The 20,260-nt window shown below is 43.7% G+C and overlaps 1 protein-coding gene across 4 annotated transcripts in view; it reads right to left on the bottom strand.

The window, feature by feature from the left end:
* Nucleotides 1–20,260, bottom strand: part of LOC142575353 (urease subunit alpha-like) — a 134,006-nt gene that overhangs the window by 5,311 nt on the left and 108,435 nt on the right. For all 4 annotated transcript variants that reach the window (XM_075684661.1, XM_075684660.1, XM_075684658.1 and 1 more), the window contains 3 exons: nt 19,637–19,736; nt 15,285–15,391; nt 8,516–8,639 (listed from right to left, as the gene is read on the bottom strand). In XM_075684661.1, coding sequence (XP_075540776.1) covers nt 8,516–8,639; nt 15,285–15,391; nt 19,637–19,736 — 331 coding nt within the window. The remainder of the gene's footprint in view (nt 1–8,515; nt 8,640–15,284; nt 15,392–19,636; nt 19,737–20,260) is intronic.

Raw genomic sequence — 20,260 nt, 5'->3', positions numbered from 1 at the left:
TAGTACTACAAATGTCTTCGATAGTATTGTCACAATTCCAATCAAGAAGAGGTTAACGATTCGCCCAAAAATTATGATTAGCCTGAGGGTGACGATGCTCACGAACTTCGCAAGCTACCTGCTACCACCCTGTCATCTGCTGAAGCCATCATAAGTGAAAAAAGAAACAGTAAAAAAAAAACAGAGCCAGTAGCCTTGATTCAATCACAGCCCTAAGAAGCTCCCCTGTAATGCACCCCATCACGTGACCTAGCAACTCCAGTCACAGAACCAGACAAATGTTTACATAAGCAATGCTCAGAACGGATCTTCACTTGAATGCCACTGTGCTTGAGGCTTTTCTTTCAAGGAACCCGTATGGGTTTCCTTTGTAGCAATCGCTACGAACGGGTGGATGTCCGATTTCCCCTTTATTCAATACTTGTCTCCACCTTGCGGGTTTCCACAGAACTACTACGTCAAACATGTGCACTTCTCAGTAACTGTTGCCACTTAGTGCCACTGCAGGTTGGCAAATTGAACCAAAGTGGCCATTCTGGATATCTGTGAAATGCTCAAATCTGTAGTTCTACAGCACGTCAGGGGCACAAGTCATTATCCTCCTAAGATGTGCACCTCAACAGCAGAACCTACACGTGCAATTGTAACGCCCAGGAATTTTTGTGTGGGGACTTGGGTTTGGACGGAGGTGTAACAGCATGTGCGTGCTTCAGGTACATGGGAGTTTGGAGGTGAGCATCGAGGCAACCTATAGCATTGTGCTTTTAAATCGCGGATGCCATGAAATTGGCTAATAATCTTCTGAATTCTCAGCTTGATAGTGTAGCACATTTGTCTATGAGCAATTATGAGGATTTAATTTCATTTGTGGTACCTCGCTGACCTGGAAGTAATGATATCATGGGCCAGGGATGACTGGACAGAAGACAACAATGAGGTGAAGTTTGTTGTTTAATCTGCCCTTGTGTGCTTTTAAGATATACCCAATGTAAATAAATAAACTAGGATTTCATATTTTCATTCTACCTTTACTATGACCCAATAGAAGCATCTTGTAGAGAGCAGTAAGGTTATAAATAAAGATTGAATTGCTCGGTATCCACTTTGTCTAAATTTGGCAGGAATATATCGCCATTAATTTTCCTTGAAAAATTTGGCACATATTAACACTCTCTTTATTCTTTTTTTACAGTATCCCCTTTTCAGCATTTCCAGCTCTTTGAAGAACTGCTCATGGCGCATCATCATGAGAAGGGAACACTAAAACAAGAAAGCTTTATTGTCATAAAGACAGTAAGCCGAATTAATCACACTATAAATTTGTTAAGATGCACATACACATGTAGAGATTTTTTCCAGGGAGCTGGTGGCAGTCCTCTTCTTTATCATTCTTGTTTGTCAAAAGCTGCACTCCACATTGATGGTATAAGAAAGGGAAGCAGTTAAGTGCTACATCCGAAAGGCTTGGCCACTCAAGTGGCTGTGTTTTCAAGAAAAGGAGGGGTTCGGCTTTGTCCTGCACTGTGTAGTCTGCAAATTATCTTTTTATAGTCTGTAGCATCCCTTCCTCACTTGCCACCATGGAGAATGATAAGGATATGCAAGAAGAGTGGGGAGGAATGGACTAGCGTGTGCACAGAGCTCTTTCATCCAATTCCCTGTGTCATGATGCAAATTGTGAGGCCCGCGGTATTGGGGTGAGGTTTGGGCAAAGTGGGCAAAAAGAAAACCCGCTCGTCCAGATACCCCATTCATGTTGCACAGACCTAATGCGACGAACCATGACTAATTCTTAAATGCATCACTTTTTCGTTTATACTGAATTTCTAAAATTGGAATCAGCAGGTGGTTTTCAGCATTTGTATTTGTATGTGTAAAGCATTTGTATTTGTAAAGACTAATGTATTTTGCATATTGTTTTACTTATGTATTTTGCTAGACGTCCTACTTTTGTATAACTTTCATGTTTTTTGTATAACTTTTGTGTACTCTTGTTTTGTTTTTTTCGGTAATGCGCAAAGCTTGCATATTTTCATGTATCCATTCCCCCTGTGTAATACCCCTTCGGGGGCCTTTAGGGGTATTATGAAATAAATAAATAAAACTTATTGGTAAAAACAGAAAACACCAATCACTAGTTGCAAAACATGTTTTCTTTCTTTGCAAGACGGGAAAAGATGATGGATAAGTGTGTTGCTTGCTCTGTCGGCTCTTGGGTAGATTTAAAGGGACATTAAGGAAAAATATTGTCAAGCTAGATTGAAAGATTAGGCTTCTGTAATAACAAGTTGGTAACGAAGACAGTTTTTTTAATCGAGAACCTAATGAAAATAGAAAATCAGAGTGTCGACATCAGGGCCCTGGATGATTCAGAGAGAGTGGCTGCTATGTCTCGACACTTTACAACCAACGAGGCACCAGCAACACCTTCACCTGCTCCAGGTTTCCATTGACCGTACCCTATCCAGCCGAGGCAAAGCCAGTTTTTTTTTTTTTTTTAGGGGGGGGTCAGCAAGCAAGACTGGAGTGGTGGGGGTGGTGTGGTGATGATGATGATGGAATTTTTAATGCTTGTTCGAAGACTGCTGTTTATTTTTATTCTTGATTTCTAAAAATTTTGCACGTACCCATGACAAAATTTTCAATACTTTCCCATCTCCAGCGACACAATCCTTAAGTAACAATTTTGAATGGCTACTTAATGCATAATTCGGGAAATTTCCTTCATTTGCATGTCATTACAATGGCTGACCGCAGCCTTGCTGCTTTTCCAGCTAAGACGTGAATATGTCCTATGCTTACTGATCCGACAGTTCATTGTGAAGGACCGCACTCTTCGGTGATGCAATACACCAAGTGCCTAAGTAGCGATAAGAACACAAGGACAGATGTACGCACAACAACCCACCTTGGGCTGCACCGTGGTTTGTCGTTCTTATGTCTGTTCTTACATGAATTCAGCAGTGGCAAAGGTGGAGCCATTCAATACAAATACAATCGACTACCGTTAATTCGATCCTGGCGGATCATACGAAACTGGTCGAATTATCCGGCTTTTCTAATTAAACAAAGGGAACAAAAACGACAAAACACGTTAATTCACTTGACAATATTTGCCTCTTATGTTGACTTCGCCGCAACACATTCATATTATGCGGTGAGGCATAGCAAACAAGAAAATGTGCTAGTGTTACACGACATTGCACGAGTTTCTTAATTTAAACACACACATGCGCCGTCTCCGGTCACAATACAAGCACCGAGACGCCTACTAAGTTTACTTATAGGCCTTCAGAGTTTTACGTAGACCTCCGCTTTTTTGCTGGTTTTAGACGTCCCCTCGACTTTCCGAGTTTTTACATCTTACAGCCTTCATTTTTTCTAGCTTTCCCAAAACACAGATAGTTTTTATCCGCTGCTCAGGGCACGGCGTGTGCGTTAAAGAACGCGTATTATCCCCGCTAACGGTCTCATATACGAGACACGCAAGGGGGGAGAAACGAGGGCTCTAATCGCCACAGCAACGTCAGAAGCAGCTCTGAATGCCTGCCAGTAGGCCTATTAGGTGACGAGGTACTCGTGCTACGACCGGAGACGGCACGTGCGCGCCCGTATAATTAAGAAACGCGTGCTATGTCCCGCGACAATGACCCCTTTTCATTTTTTATGCTGCCCCGCATAACACAGCCGTACTGCGGCGAAACTAACCAGTCAAATTCGAATTATCCGGAGAAGGTCAATATTGAGATCGAACTAACGGAAGTCTATGCCCACAGAAATGCATAAGCCCCGGTCTGGACCTGTGGTCTGAATCGAATTAAAAAGAATTCCAATTAGCCGCAGTCGAATTAACGGAAGTCTACTGTGATAATTTGTTCTACTATACTTTGTAGACAACAAATTTTCGTTGGAAAAACAGCCTTTCTCACAGATGCGCAGTAAGTATACTTCTGCAAATGATCCACTGTCGAGGACAACTTTGACACTTGTAAGTTGGCGTCACCAAGGCACAACCCACCGCAGTAGCCCGGCTATGGTGTTGAACTCTTTAACTCTACATCACGGGTTCGATCCCACCTGCAGCAGCCGCATTTCAATGCACATGAAATTCAGAAAGCACTTGTGTACTTTGCATTGCATGAATGTTAAAGAACCCCAGGTGGTCAAAAGAATCAAGTGTCCCTAACTATGAGATGCCTCTTAATCATATCGTAGTTTTGGCACACAGAACCTCCTAATCTAATTAAATTTAATTTAGCAATGTTTCCTTGTGCTGATGATATTGCCACATTGTAGTGACAGTGAACAATGCCGTAGCAAAACTGTGAATCGTGAACCTAATTCTTTATTGGGCGAACTTGTGCCTCTAAAAGCAAGTGACACTTAAAGCACAGTGATAGCGGCGAGCACAGTACGCAATTGTTGAAAATATGATCTGTGTGTCATGCGCATTGACCTTTATACATGACTCGTTCAAGGTTCCAGTGTAATTACTGGCTCTAGCATACTTTCCAGAAAGTACAACACTATTCATGTCATGCATACACTCTGATTACACAAGGTTCAGTAAACTGGAACATAGACAATACGTAGAATCAACAATAACATTCGAGTAAGTTCCAAACAATGCAGGCACCTCTTGTGCTGAGCGATAACTTTAGGCTGTTAGGAGGCGACATTCAGTACCCAGATGTGATAAAAGGATAAACAAGTGTGCATGTCAATATTGTGGATGCGCCAACGCGACTACAATTGCTGCAACATGACATCTAGCTGGGGATTTCCCAAAAAGTAACAAACCATTTCATTCAATAAAGGTTTTCTCTCTCTCGTCTCCTGTGATCAGCACACGTCTGTCATAAGGGATCTCACGAGTGGAGACGCGCGAGTGTGATGCAGATGTGAACATGCCAAATATGCACATGAGGGATGAGAGGAAGCAGGCAATGTTCCATGTCCACTCAAGAATGCCTGGACTCTGGCCCATGAACAAAGATGGGCTATGCAAATTTCTGGAATCTCATTCTACCTACAATGATAGTCTCAACGGCCTCTTCGAGCAAGCACTCTTAACTGTCCCCTACTTGGGAGGGGAAATGTATGAGTAAACTGATTTATAGTAGTCGCTATTGTAAATACTGTAGATATTGCAAATATAGTTAAACCTCAATATAATGAACTTCAATATAATGAAATTCTCGATATAACGAAGTATTGAACTTCTCATAATCTCTTGTACATAGAACACCATGTAATTAGAACCTGAATATAACAAACTGTGTTTGTACGCTATTTCAATATAATGAAATTTTGCTTCTGTAGCAAAGGAATGCGGAGACAATAAATGGAAACTTCCGCGGACGTAGGTGGCCAAATGACTGAATTACAAGCAGCTGCTTGCAAACGCACCTCAAATCACTCGTGGCACGACAAGAGTGACCGCCGAAGTGAAGCCGCCTCGTGTTCTGTAAAAATACCAGAGATGCCAGAAATACCAGAAATACTGTTCTGCCATAAGATACCAGAGAGTTTTAGAATAAAGGCCCCAAAAGTTTGGCGCCCCAAAGAGCTTTGCGGGAGTTAGCGTTGGGGCATGCAGGAATGAAGAGTTTTAGAATAGGGCTTTGCATTTGCGGATAGCGCCTTGCACTAACAACGTCACTACGCGTCAAAGAAAAGCTATTAGAAATAAGTAAATAAAATATACCATTTTATGATAATAAGAGTAATTTTGATTTTCGCGCTTTTGTGTTTAATTACAATTTAGAGATTATTCTATCGGCAGCAAGCAATTAGTTGCACTTAGTTTTGAGTAACCAACTTTACGTGTTTTTAATAGCCAAGCTAAGTCGTGTTAGGCCCACGAGCCACAAAATTGACAATTTAATTGGGAATCATCGACGTCTAATGAATCAATCTTCATAACACATGCTACTTTAGAGAAAGCGATAACTGCAGTCACTTCTCCTAGCTTGCGAACTTTATGTGTTACTTTGAATTGAGCCCAGTTTGGTTCTAGGTTAGAGCCGTCACTTTGATGGGTGCCGCCATTTTTGTTGACAAAAATCTTTTGGGGCAGATTTTTGGCGCTCCCGCTAAATCAGTTAATAGCGTGCCCGACGCAAAAAAACGCAGTTTGCGTCTCGCACATGTGCAGTGGCTTCAACGCTATTTCCTTGCGGCCCCACACGTTTGGGGCCCCTATTCTAAAGCTCTCTACTATCTCATCCCGTGCACTTTGTGCTTTAGGTGCGAGTGAAAGTTCGCAAGGGTGAAAAAAGAAAGATGGTGACTTCATGCATGAGTGCCACCTCCCCGCACGAGCAAAAGGGAAAGAGAGGAAGGGCAGCGAGCTTGTGGTAACGCAATTAAACGCGTGCCCGGGGAGGGACGGGACAGGCTGGGGGGGGGGGGGGGTAAACTGGTGCATGTATCGCCCGTGGCTGTTTGTGGCTGTAAGCGCGACTGAGCACATACGCAACCGCGCACCCTGTTTTAGAGATAATCTTCCGCGTGTGCAAAGAGTAGGCGTGCTGAGAGGGCGTGGCATTATGTAAGCCATCTTCCCACTTGTTGAGTATTAGAGAGTTATAGCTCAGCGAGCCAGCGGGTCCAGCGAGCCAGCATAGATGCCTCTGTGCATGTTGTATCATGCATGTGCAATGACGTCTCCGTTTGCCCGCTGGGCCCCCTGGCCCACAAGCCCTCTGAGCTATAACTCTCTACTGAAGGCTGCGTAATCTCAAGTTTAGGTGACCCGTTGGAGCGAGAGGCATACGAAGCATTCGTTTCGCGCTGCTAGCGCTTTTTATGATAGCGTCGTCCCAGTGCGGGTGATGCCATCAGGCTAGGCGTGGGGGTGGAGTACACGAGAAAGCATGGCTGGCTTCGCTTAATTTGTACCACCTATGTGAAGATATCGTCAACGTGGCATGAAACTGTTGACTGCTAAATTCATCAAAATGAATTGTTTTCTCATTCAAATTTGTTTTTGTCAATTGCTTGATAATTTGAAAAATTCTACAGCCCCTTTACACATAAGGAAAATCGATTGGCAACTGTACTTATTTGCATGAAAAGTCCAATTCCAATACAACGAAATTTCAATATGACGAAGCAAATTGTCTATTTTACCTATTTCGTTGTACCAAAGTTTAACTGACTAGACCTTGTTTCCTTATCTCCCTTGGCTTTTTATACTTTCACCCGTTCTGTTCCTAATATATTGCACCTTTCGCTGGCTGATGTTCAGGTGTCGATCAGCTCTACGAGCACCAGTAACAGTGAGGCCAGTAAAATTCTCCTTTCTTCTAACAGCAAATATGTTTTGTCACTATACTGATTCAATATAGCTAACACATTACCACTGACAGTCATCCTAAGATGAGTTCTGCCACAATTTTGAATAATTACTTTGAGGAGCAAATTAAACTTAAGAGGTAGTTGTACAGCCAGTCATGGTAAGGTGGTGTGCATGCATAGAGAGATCTGGCGTGATACTTTCCGCAGATGCCATTTGAGAAAATAGTCATGGCTAATGAGAAGACTCAAGAGATCACCAACTAAATTATTTTGCTTCATGGGAGGGCAAACGAGAGGATTGCGGTTTCCTCAACAAAAGTTCAGAGGACGCTCATAACATCTGGACATACATGCTGGATCCACCTCTGCTATCTGGTAATGTGAATCCAAGCAGAGCCGCAGAGCAGGGATAGATGCCACCAAGAAGTACGCTTCAAATACAGAGCTAAATAATGTTTCCAAAAGACATAACAACAACGTAAATGGATGTCACATGAAAATTACTTCAACCTTTTCATTTTGGCATGGCCTGTTCAAATTGAGGAGCAACAGCGGGACCTTCAGCGGCAATTTTCTACACAAGAATGAGATATATTGCCATGCAGAAAATGATGGTAGACTTCTAGATGAATCTTTATCGATCTAGCTGGATTTAATATTTTTCTTTAGTGTCCCTTTAAGGCTTATTTTCAACCACAAAAGAAAAAATTTTGTTTTCAGATGCTCTCTTTAATGTGAACTGTCATTTGTGCCATTTTGTCAAAAGCCATTTTGTGAACTTCAAGAGTAAGTGCATAATACTATAAGTTTTTTTTCCACACGAATGCAATGCAGTTGTGGAACAGTGATACAGCAGCAGCTTCAGACCCATGGGATTCACAGTTCAAACCGATGTATATTCGTGAATTTTTTTCTCTGATTTCATATTCATTTACGGGGCTTCAAGTGTGATGGTACAAAGAGCTGCAATGTTATAGGAGGCCATGAAGTTACAGGGATATCTCAATACCTAGCTCATAACTCCTTAAACAGTAATATTCTGTAAATACTATATTTTGTGCTCCTCTTTTCCTCACAACATCTCACTGTTGTCCAGTTACTGTAAAGCAAACACTTGCTAGACGCTTATTAAGTAAGCGATGTGAGAAAGGGTATGGTTCGTTTAGAGAAAGTTAAATTAGAATGGGAAAAAGGTGTCACAGACCATACACACCTGACAATTTCGGAGTCAAGTTGTTGTGCACAAAGTCTGATTTTCTCAGCTTCCTTGACCCAGACACAGGTAAGATCATTTTCTTAATCCCGTAGTCGAGAACAATGCCCTTCTCCCGAGAAACCTAAACGGCAGAACAAACAGGCAAAAGGTCACTGGCTTGACTTCAGTCACTCAGAGATATAACCAAGAGCGACAACACGATTCTGCAAATGACGAAAACCTGATTATCTACTTCACCTCCTTCTAAGTGAATGTAAAGGTAAAAAAAAGCAGTGCTTACACAAACAGCCAATTTCTTCTATAAAGTGCTATGTTTATTTTTCATTTAAATTTCAGGTATAGCTGAACATGACACTGTTAATTTTCAGACCAGTGTGTAAAGGGACACAATTCTAAATATTTGGATAAGTCACGCTTCTGCAGTATCAAAACGGGCCCTCATATCATGTGAGGAGGCTTAGTAAACCAGAAGACGCAAAAACAAAAGACAGGTGGCAACAATGTCTTGAACTTCCTGCACCCAGCTCGCCGTGATAACAAATTTTTACAGTGTTTGCCGACATCTAGTTATTTGTTTGTTGGCAATTAAGGACTAGTACTTTGTGTTTTAAAGGACCCAGGAACTTAACCTAGAAATTATTCATAATTTTCTTCTGCACCAATTTGGCCCAAATATAAGAATGCGTTTTGAAATCCGTGACGTCACACTGACATACCACCACTGAGATTTCAGCATGAAATTTGAGAAAGAAAAATCTTGCTTTTTTTTTATTTCCAGTAGTAACATTCTCTTACCAAATGACAGCAAATAGCACTGTAAAAATGTGTTTCACCAGCCCTTTACTTAATCAACCAGACTGGTACATAATACTTCTGGAACATGAGATAGGTCATAATTTGTAGTCAGGTTAGCTATATTTATCCAAGTATAGTATCTGGATGCAAAGAGGGATGCAAGTACTGTCCATCTCGTGTTTCTTCCAGACACAAATAGTGCCTCTACAAGTGTCTTGGTTTAACTTGGAAGACAGCATTCACTTTCTACATCTTGTTGTCAACATCAAATTTATCTATAACCTTCGATTACTGCACTTTCTTTCACCTATACACACCCTCTCAAATTCTCAGGACGGAAGGAAGTAGAAAGCAATTTTGTACCTGCAGAAATCTTTTTGGATGGAGACCATTGATGTAAGATAGGGGTACATTAAAATTATGGCATCATGAACAAGCATAATTATGGAATAGCAAAATATAAAGACAGTTTGTTGCAAAGAATTGAGCAACAGGTGCACCAGCTCCAACACCTGCATGGATGGTCTCACGTCAAGCGGCTGCCAGAGTAAATGCATGATCAGAGTGTTTGTAATCTAGGTTGGAGTTTATATGCAGGGGCAGATTATACACACAAACAAACAAAAATGCGAACTTTCAGAATGTGTTGACTTTTATTTCTTACTAGAGAGGACTAAAGCTTAAAACTTACAAATTACTGTAGTATTAAAGCGCACTGCAAAGATGACAGCTATACAATGATAAGGCAGCTGTTAATACACTGTTCTGAAATACACGGCAGCAAAGGCACTAGCTTGCCACCCGTAAGGCCCTAGTCTATAGCCAGTAAAGGTTAAGATTGTATTAGCAAGTGTCGCTCAAGGGTACACCAGTGCTTAAATGTAAAACAAAAGACAGTAAAAAAGAATGTTAGGCTAAGCTGTATCAGTAAATTATGGTTCTGCAATATCACAATGGCAACTTGTACTATGAGTTGAGGCATGGCAAGGCAGAAAAGATGCAAATGCAAAAGACTGGTTGTGATGCTGCCTTGAAGTTTGCCCATGAGCTCGCCATGATACCATGGATTTTGACGGTGTCTGCTCAGGTCTAGTTCCACAATACACCAACGACTCTCTGTGTTTGATTCTTCTTCTCTTTCCCTCTTCGTGTGTCCATGTTCAGTAGAACCTCATTTATAGGTTCAGTAAAAAAATGCGAAAGAAAATTTACTAACCAGAAAAACATACGACCTGAAGTCTCTAAAAAATTTGGCATACTCAACTGCAATTGATACCTACGTAACATGAAGCAATGTACGAATTGTTGCAGGAAGAAATGTTGACACGCATCGAGCTGGTAGGACCCAAGCGGCCCGAGAAGCGTGTTGTTGTCATGGGTAGGGTGGCTAGCTTGGGTCAGTGCTTCTTCAGGTGGAGCATTTTGCAGGGAAGGTTTCACACGCCCACTCGGCGAGAATCGTTGCAGCACGAGACACCGACGTGCATTGAGCTGGTGGTGGGTGGTGCCATCAGAGCTAAACATAACTGTGAATGGAATGTGTGCAGAACCACGAGGTTTCATGGTACTGGAAGAGTAAACTGAGTGCGTGCAGGCTATTTCACGTGACATGGGCAGGCGAGTACTGCAGGGAGGCTATCGTGGTGGTAACTACTGCTCTTTATAGTGCGTGCCTCATGTGTTTTCTTGTTCACATAGGATCTAGCAGCCAGAAAACGTATCATATGATCGCAGTTTGCCGATATGCTGAACGTTAGTGCTAGAAGATTGTGTTTTCCAGGAACGTATTAACTGGTAAAAGGGGCGCGATGTGCAGTTGAGACCTGATGTCGCTGGGAATCCGCACGGCGTCAGGGCACTGGTCGACAGGATTGAGGCCCATCTCGTCGAGCATCTTGCGGCCCGTCGGGCCCCTTCCCCGCAATATGCACCCCGCAAATAACATCGGCAGACGTCGGGCCAGGTGTACAGCTCTACTCGAGCATGTCCGCAATAACCACATTGAGGCAAGCTTCGTGGATGCCGCGGCATACGTCCAACAAGAGGCATTCGCCATCTCCATCGTAGACTCCAATTCAAGGCTCATTTGCTGCGCTATGGTACGTACTTCGAGGCCCGTGGTAGCCGAACAGGTTGCAATCGCGCTGGCTGTGCTCGATGGTCGCAGAGAGGCAGTATATATAGTGATTCCAAGGCAGCCATTAAGGCCTACCAAACCGGTATGGTCTCCCCCCAGGCCCTCCGCATTCTCCAAAGCGCCAAAAGTATCTCTCCGCATTCTCTCATTTGGTTTCCCGCTCACTTGGGGTCGATTAAGGGTTCTCCCTCTAACCTTAACGAGGGCGCACACGAGGCCGCGCAAGGACTCACTGACCGCGCCGCCTCAGCAGTCCCCCTGCCCCGCGGCGAACCCTTGCTTACGTTTAATGAAATCACGACACACTACTATCTGTCAAGACGGGTATTCCCCCTCCCGCACCCCGCCTTATGCAGGGCGCGGGCGGTTACCCTTCGACTTTTACAAGCCCGTGCGTACCCTAACCTCGCGGTTCTTCATGCCATATACCCTGAAAGATATCCCAGTGCGGACTGCCCTGCCTGTGGACTAAGGGCAACATTGGACCACGTGTTGTGGGAGTGTGAAGCCATCGGCTCCTCCTTCAGCAAGGATAGGTGGGCTGCGCTCTTGGGCAGCCCCGAACTCAACGACCAAACCCTGGCCGTCCAGAGTGCCCACGATCGGGCCGTCAAGCTCGGCTTGGCGGTCCCTACGTGGGACTAGCCGGGTGGCGTGGGGTCTCCCCTGCATCTTCTCTGGACCGAAATAAAGTTACTTCACTCACTCACTCACTGGTAAAAAAAGAAGCGTAATTGCATTGGGTAATTTTTTGTGTTCTCAACCGAGAATGTTGGCACTGGGAAATGATACGAAATGGGATCTTATTAACGAGATTCTACTGTACGCACCTTTGCCTCACTTATGTGCTGCAGCATTCTGGAACCTAAATTTGTGTCCAAGAAATTATAAAAAGAACTACACTACAGTATAAACAGACACAGGACAGCAAGCAATGTGTCTACGTATGCTTCAGTGTGGTTTTTTCGTAAATTCTTGAACACAAATTTAGGTATGGGCAACCAACTAGCTCGCTGTCACGCCTTCCTTAATCCTGAAACTCTTCAGACTGTTAAACAATCTTGTTGTTGATTAACTGTGAATGAGACATATGCTTTTATACGGAAAGGTTAACCACGGCACTCAACCTTCTATGATGCATATGTTTAGCGGCTGCTGTGGGCAAAAACACTGGAGTAGTGCGAGACTATTAGCGTTTGGACAGAAAGTCAGAAAAATCTGTACCTTAATCCCTTTTTCAAGCTCCCAGTTTTCTCCGTGAGTTGTCTTAGTTCTCATACAGTCTGATCTTGGTATTGTGAGGAGAGAGTGGTGGCGTAAGCAGACCGATAGATCCAAGTGAGGTGAGACAAGGCGTGGTTGCACGCATGGTTGACTGTAGTTGCTAGGGAAAGGACCAGGTGCCATGAGTGCAGTGGCAACAAAGGACGGAAGAAGCGGGTGGCACGAAGTGTGTGTGTTGCATGCGGTGTGTGCAGATGGACATCATATGGTCAGCATGGTGGAGGAAGAGCCACAGAGCGCGGTAATAATGGGAATGTTTGCGACATGCGTGTCTGCCTGTTACCATTCGTAACAAGTGGGGGCTCGTCTGGGATCAACAGGGATGTGGCCATGGAGACAGTGAACGTGCCTGAAAGGTTGCTGCAGCATCTGGTGGGGCAGACCAACGGCTCTACCGTGCAACGTGAGCAAGTCGCAGCACCAGTTCAACAAAGGCTGATGGCGGCCGAAGCAGTGCCGGCACATTCTGTGACAGCAGCGGTGGCAGTTCAACCATCAGGCAAAGCCGCCCCATGCTATGCTGGAGGTCAGCTCTGTAAATACAGTGGATTTAATGACATCCAGACCCCTAAAGAATTTTTGGACCTGCTGGAGACGTTTTGCTTGGTCAACGGTGTCGCCACTGACAAAAGGTTGACCCACATTGTGCCCACTACTATGGAGTGCAGTGCGAAGTTGTGGTGACACTTCATGACCTCATTTGCATCGTGAGAGGAGTTTACGGCAGCCTTCATTGAGGAATTCTCTTCTATTGACGGCTGCTTGAAACAAGAAATCGAGCTCCACACGCAACACCCAGAGAAAATTTAAAAGAATTTATTTACACAATCGCTTCCTATTATGATCGGATCAGCGGCGAAGTGTTGGAATCATAAAAGGTTGACTGCGTGTTGCGGCAAATGCATCTGCAACTCTAAGACTTCATAGAGGGCAAACAGTTTGCCAATCTCGTGGAGTTCGCTACAGCAGCTATGTTCCATGCCCTACTGGATACAGGCTTAAGCGTGAGCTTAATAGATACTGATAGGCTAGTTGGCGAGTCATGATATGCGTGCGTGAACACGTCAGATTTAAGTGTGCTGCTTCAATATCATGTGTGAACTTACTTGGAATGCCGAGGGCAGAGTTAGCAGAGGAGACAGGCGCCAAGATTAGGACAGAGTTCAGGACACAGCCTCCCATGGGGGAGCCAAAACGTAAATATATATTTTAAACCATTCTGGTCTTTTTAGCGCACGAATAGGGACGAAGGACAGTGGCAAGACGTGGACACAGCGCTGTGTCCGCGTCTTGCGCTGTGTCCGCGTCTTGCCACTGTCCTTCGTCCCTTTTCGTGTGCTAAAAAAACTCAGTTATGAACCAACACGCCCTAACCTACGCTCATTCTGGTCAGTGTCCGGACCACTTCCTTCCAAGGACACAGGTGCATGCAACCTGCTTGGCAACAGGTTGGTCCCAGTCTTTCACATCTCTAAAGTGCAAGATTCAATGGACTATGAGCAGCCACAACCAGTGCTTTATGTGTGTGCCAGACCTATATCAGGACATTGTTCTCGACAGAGACTTTTTGAGTGCAACAGGCACCTCTATACATGTAGCACTAGGCAGATGGACTATTGGCAGCTACCCACAATGGAGTGTACCATTTGCTAAGCACAAGGGTCCAGCCACAGTGCTCGCAAATAGAAAAGGTGCATGAAGTGCTGGATTACCAAGACCCAGCCAAATTAAGCAGTTGCAAGCCTTCCTGGGACTTGCTGGCTATCATAGGAACTTCATCCCACACTTTTCACTGACAGGGCATCCACTCATGGACCTTGTAAAGAAGAATGAGTGATGGCAGTGGCAGAGAGTCAAGCCCCTTAGAGAGTCAAGAGCAGGCTTCCACTGCACTCAAGCAATCCTTAGCTCAGGATGCAGTTGTGGGCTTTCCAGATCTAAACCGACCTTTCGTGGTTGAAACTGATGCAAGCGATGTCGGCATTGCAGCTGTGCTACTGCAGGCTGGCCCTAATGGACTGCAGCCTGTTTCCTTCCTTAGCAGAGTTCTTACAGAGGCTGAAAGCCACTATACTGTCTAGGAGTGGGAGTGCCTTGCAACAATATGGGCAGTGGACAAGTTCAGGGCCTATCTTGAATTTTTCGAGTTTGAGATTCCCTGTGACTGCTAATCCTTGTCATGAATGTTTAGCACCAACCAAGCTTCACCTAGTGTCAAGCGTTCAGTCCTACAACTGCAGGGCTTCAATTACCGAATCAAACAGACAAGGACTGGCAAAAATAACCGCAGGTGCGTTGTGCAGAGCCCCTCTCCAGTGTGAAGACAAGTGACATAGTACGTGTGGCGCATGACTGTGTTGTGCTGACTGTTAATGAAACAATATTTGTGCTGGTGCAATATGTAAGGAAACTGCTTCTACAGGTACAGAGACATGAATGGCACATGCATCACAGTTTCATGAGAGTAGCTTCTGCGTTTGTGACTTGTCACAGACTCTAGTCAGCATAACTAAAACCTGACAAAATGCAGAATGACAACAGCATGCTCACCTTGGATACAAACACAGCCGAATTTCTTCCAACTGAGAGCCCACGGGCACCATACATGTCTCTCAGACAAATTGGTTCACAAACTGGGATGGATCCATTTGCCAAACCTGTTAAATGATCCCTGAATCAAGAACAAACCATTCCACAGACACACACTCTACTAAGCTGCCACTCTTGGAAGGACTCGAGACACCCTTCCAACAATGTTTCCAAATAATTTTGACATCAAATGGCACAATTCAGTAGCAGAGAGCTTTAGTGAGCATAGGAACAGCCGACCACAACGGTTTACAGAACACAGGATTTGTTGGAAAGCCGAATTTCCACAAAGCCTGCGCACATCGCCTCAAATTAAAGGTTTCAATCTGTAGTAGTTTTTGCAACCTACCTAGTTGCGAAATAAATTAGAGTAGAAATTCACATTTGTTCTAGAACTTGACATGAAATTCATCATGCGTCCCATAAACTTTTGTAGCTGACTGTACTAACTTCAGCCCCAGTGTTTCTGTGCAATACAGTCTTGGTGGGAAAGGGTATAGAGTTACAAAGTTTGCATTGTGAAACTTTTCCACCAGCAGCTATGATAACACAGCCACACAATGCAACAACAGAGCAACATGCTTTGATTAAACAAACTGTCCCAGGTTACGATCACCAGCACTGCCATTTGCAGTTTCGTGCTCGTATACAACAAAGTGGTAATGAAACATATGAGTATATGCACAGTCGCGAGAAAAAATTTGGAGACCACAGCGTCAGCAAATATTGAAATATATTCAAGCGAAGCTCCACAGCCTGGAATTGGTTTAATACATTGTATTGGTCAAATAAGTGCCCATAGGTGTGCGCTCTTGATTTCAGCCAGAATGCCCAGGCTGCGAAAAAAACAAAAATTGTGAAGCCTTTGGTCCCCAAACTATTGCTCTTGACTGTACAAGCAAAAATTCTTTCATGTTTTCTCTAAGAACTTCTTTCAAGCAGTCACTAGCTCAGTTTTCAAGAGTCAAAGCTTGTCCTTGAATGTGTGTTATTACTTTTTCTATAGCCTCCATTATGCCAACTACGTCACAGGCTACATGCCTCTGCTAGCACAGTGCAATGCAGTGCACCCAACAAAAAGTTTTAGAAGAGCATGCAATCCCAAAGTTAGAAGACACTATTCCCTACCTTGTGTACAAATGAACACAAACAGCACTCATTTCTTAATGTGTGCAGTGTCAGTGACCTTGCCCGTCAGGTACACTAAGCTGTTTACACATGCTTTTCCTAAAACCTTCTAACAATGCATCATGCTAAGCTTTGTTTTATTACAGCAAATGGTTGTCTTTACCCAACCTGACACCAATCCAACTTCCTTTCCGTCCTGGCCTCATAACACATTTTGCCTAGAAATGCTAAAAAGTAAGGAAGGCACAAGGCCTTTGCTCTTTCTACAGAAAACGAAGTGCATTACAGCCCTTGCAATGCCACATAGTGCCACGATACATGAAGCAGTAAAATGATCAACGCGATAAGAGAAGTTGAGCGACAATGGCAGGTGTTCTCTGTTCATAATGTGTAGCCCTAAAGATTGCATAGATGTCGCCAAACTTTTTCGTTATTGAGCATTTGAACAGAGTACTGTCATTTTAGGTATGAAATTCATTCCATTCACTTCGTTTATTTTCTGCCATGTTCAATGCCATCTGTATTTCTGTGTTTTTGTCCCTGTCATTTGTTGTGCTGAAAGAACGCTTTCAACAGCAACTATTCTATCTGTGGGGTGCACCAGAAGGAACAAATATTGACAGGAGTTGAAAAGAGTGAAGGTAATGATGGCAAGAAACATTAGGCAAGACTGGAGGTTCTGCCCTGTGCATGGAGATGTATTTTGCCTAGGTACATATAGCAATAGGTGTGCACAAGCCTGGGCCAGCACGAAGGCTCAGACAGCTCGGCCTATCTTTAGATTGGTCAAGGCCGGGCCCAGGCCAACATGCATGTTTCATCAGGCAGGCAGGACCAGCATTGGAGCCTTAACTGGGCCCCAGGTCCTTGCTAGCTTTCCACTTTCAGAAGAAAGTGAAACAAAAGGTTACATCCGGGTCCACATGCCTGTCTTGCACCAGCACATAGTTAAAGGCATTGCTGAGCAGTGGTAGTGAATGTGTGACGTATTAAAACTCGAGCCACATTCTTGCCAAGGCGTGGATAAAGGAGCGGAGCGCCTAGCTGCAAATGCCTGCGGAACATGAGGAGGTGTACACGCAAGCAAGGCTGTTCATAGAATCATTAGAATTCGCAACACCAGGCAGCATGTCTGAAAAATGCCCTGTGATAAAGCAACACACAACATCATTCAGCAAGTGGTGCGACAGTGGTAACAAAGGAGCACAAGAGCAGGATGAAATCAGTGAGTATCTGGATGCTGAAGCATTAAATGCGTGCTCCAAATCAGAACTTATAGAGTTTTGGAAGGGCAAAGAAAGCGACTATTAAAAAATTGCCAAGCTTGCAGCAAGTGCACTGCAGGTATCACACACTTGCTTGAAGCCTGAAGTTATGGGCTATCTTCTGTTTCTTCACAACAATTTCTAAATAGCTTTATGCTCTGAAGCTCCAGCCTACTAAGCCAGTTATTAAGCCTTTAATGATGGCACATATAAATACCCAATCTTTTTTTTATTTTCTATCTAAATCTGAAAAAAATTTAGAGGGGAAATTTTTCAGCTATAGGAGGAAACCCCTGGCTGAAAACTGGAAGTGGGCTTCATCCCAAACCACCTAAAGCTTCGCTTGGAATTTTTACAGACAGCTATAATCATATTGGCACGTGTACTTGTTTATTATTTTCGGGTGAGCACTTTTCACCCTCTAACAAATGTCATCGCTCAGCGCAGGCCCCGCCCACATGTATCAGAAGTTTTTCTAATGTTATCGATGGTTCTTTCTGCTGTCTGTTGTCACCGAAGCTTGTGTAATGTGATTGCACGTGCAACGCGAATTGCATAGAACTTTCTGGAAGACACCCGAGCACCAGCGATTACTCTGGAACCTTCGATGGCTCGTGTATAAAAGCCGACGCGCTTGACTGGCAGATCAAATTTCGACAATCGCCGACCCTGTTCGCCGCTATCATGGTGCTTTGAGTATAACTTCCTTTTGTGGGCACAAATTTGCCTAACAAAAGTCAGTTTTATCATTCACAGTATTGCTACTCTGTTCATTACCGTCACTACTACGTGACAATATCAGAACCATAGGTGTACATTTCATGTGCTTTACATAATGTGTGTGACACTACTGAAGCGGAAGATCTTCCTCGTCCTGGGTAGCTTCTTTAAAGGGACACTAAAGTGAAAAACGATTTCTTCTGCATCAGTAAATTACCGTTCTAGAACACCAAAAACACCGCTCTTACTATGATAAGATGTTTGGTAAGTCAGAAAAAGCGCAAGAACGAAATACGGGTGGCGACTAAGTTCCCACACCTGGGAGCTGTGACGTCTTGAATTTTGATGGCATCTTCTAGGGCCTACTAATTATATACAGCCGTACAGATTGATTACACTGTGTTCCAAAGGAACCAAATATTAAACATGGCAAGTTTCGGGAACCTTTATTTAGCCAACGCGGCCCAAATGCGAAAACATACTTTGGAATCCCTGACGTCACGCTGACGTACCGGCGCTGGGGTTTCGGTGTGAAGTTCAAATACTGATACTTGGACCTTCATTTTCTCATCTAATAATCAAACTACTTTTTTTTAAGTGACTGCCTGCAAGGTTCGCAAACAATGCTTCATTAGTCTGAACTGATTTATTCTTTCGCTTTAGTGTCCCTTTAAACCAACAAATGACGCTTGCTGCCTGTCATTCAGTGTTAGGTGAAGTCATTTAGCCAGAAACTTCGTACTCAACACTGAAACACGGCAAGAAATAAGAGCTTTTTTTATTTCTGGTATGTTGCTTGTAGGCAACGGTAGTAAATAAAGTATTAACAAGCAATGATAGCAGCAAAGATAGAATGTTTATCTTAATAAATAGGTTATCATTCACTGTCACTGTGTACTACTCAACTATTTCATGGCTGAGCACAGGCATGTTGCTCTGCCATTGAGTGGGTTGTGGTTCCGACACGTCAGGCTGGACCTGGCATGTCTGTCCTCAGCCCATAGTTAGGCCAGGCCGGCCAGCCTTCTGCTAGCGTCAAGTCCAGGCTGGTCATGAAATTGCAGCCCATCTCTACTCACGGTTACATGAGGTAGAAATTGATCTAGTTTGCATTCAATGTTCAAATGCAATTTTAGTTGTATGAATAGGCAAGTAATATGCGTGGAAATGCGACAGCAACATGTTGTGAAATATGCATACCGATCTGAGCAGATATTATCTGACCTCCTTTCATCACAGTCTCAGGTTTGGCCCCAAAGAGGGATGGTCTCCAGAACACTAGGTCAGCAATTTTGCCTGGCTGCACGAAAAAACAAGCATGAAAATATTTTAAGAAAGAGACTGTGGCAAATGTGAAGACCAGCAAAAGGCATAGATAGCTTGTCATGGGCAAAATACATCTCACAGGGCCAGTGACACACTGGAATATAAAGCAGGAAACATAACATGCTGCATGCACGGAATAAAAGGAGAAGCAGGACAAACAGCCAAAAAGAAAAGAAAGGGGAGACACACGCCCATTTCATTTTTTTGTTAATGTCTGCAGTGTGCCATCTTTCCTGCTTTAATGGCACACCAACAAGTCTAAACAGAAACATCAGGCAAACTAAGCCCATCACTTTGATTCTAGTTCAAAGATCAATTGCAACGAAATTTTGGGCCAACTAGAAAGTCTAGATTTTTATAGTGTAGATACAGAACAGCTCCCATGCAAAATCTAACGTTTGATGAACGAGTGGATTTGTCATGAAAGGCTCACAAAATTATTTGCTTTGATGCCGGAACTGGGAAAAGCAGTGCCATTACCACTTGCCGGAAGTAATG

Source organism: Dermacentor variabilis, chromosome 3 (genome assembly GCF_050947875.1).
Source record: "Dermacentor variabilis isolate Ectoservices chromosome 3, ASM5094787v1, whole genome shotgun sequence".
In the NCBI taxonomy this organism is placed as follows: Eukaryota; Metazoa; Arthropoda; class Arachnida; order Ixodida; family Ixodidae; genus Dermacentor; species Dermacentor variabilis.
The sequence above is the reverse complement of the archived record's forward strand: the minus strand, read 5'-3'. Positions and strand labels throughout refer to the sequence as shown.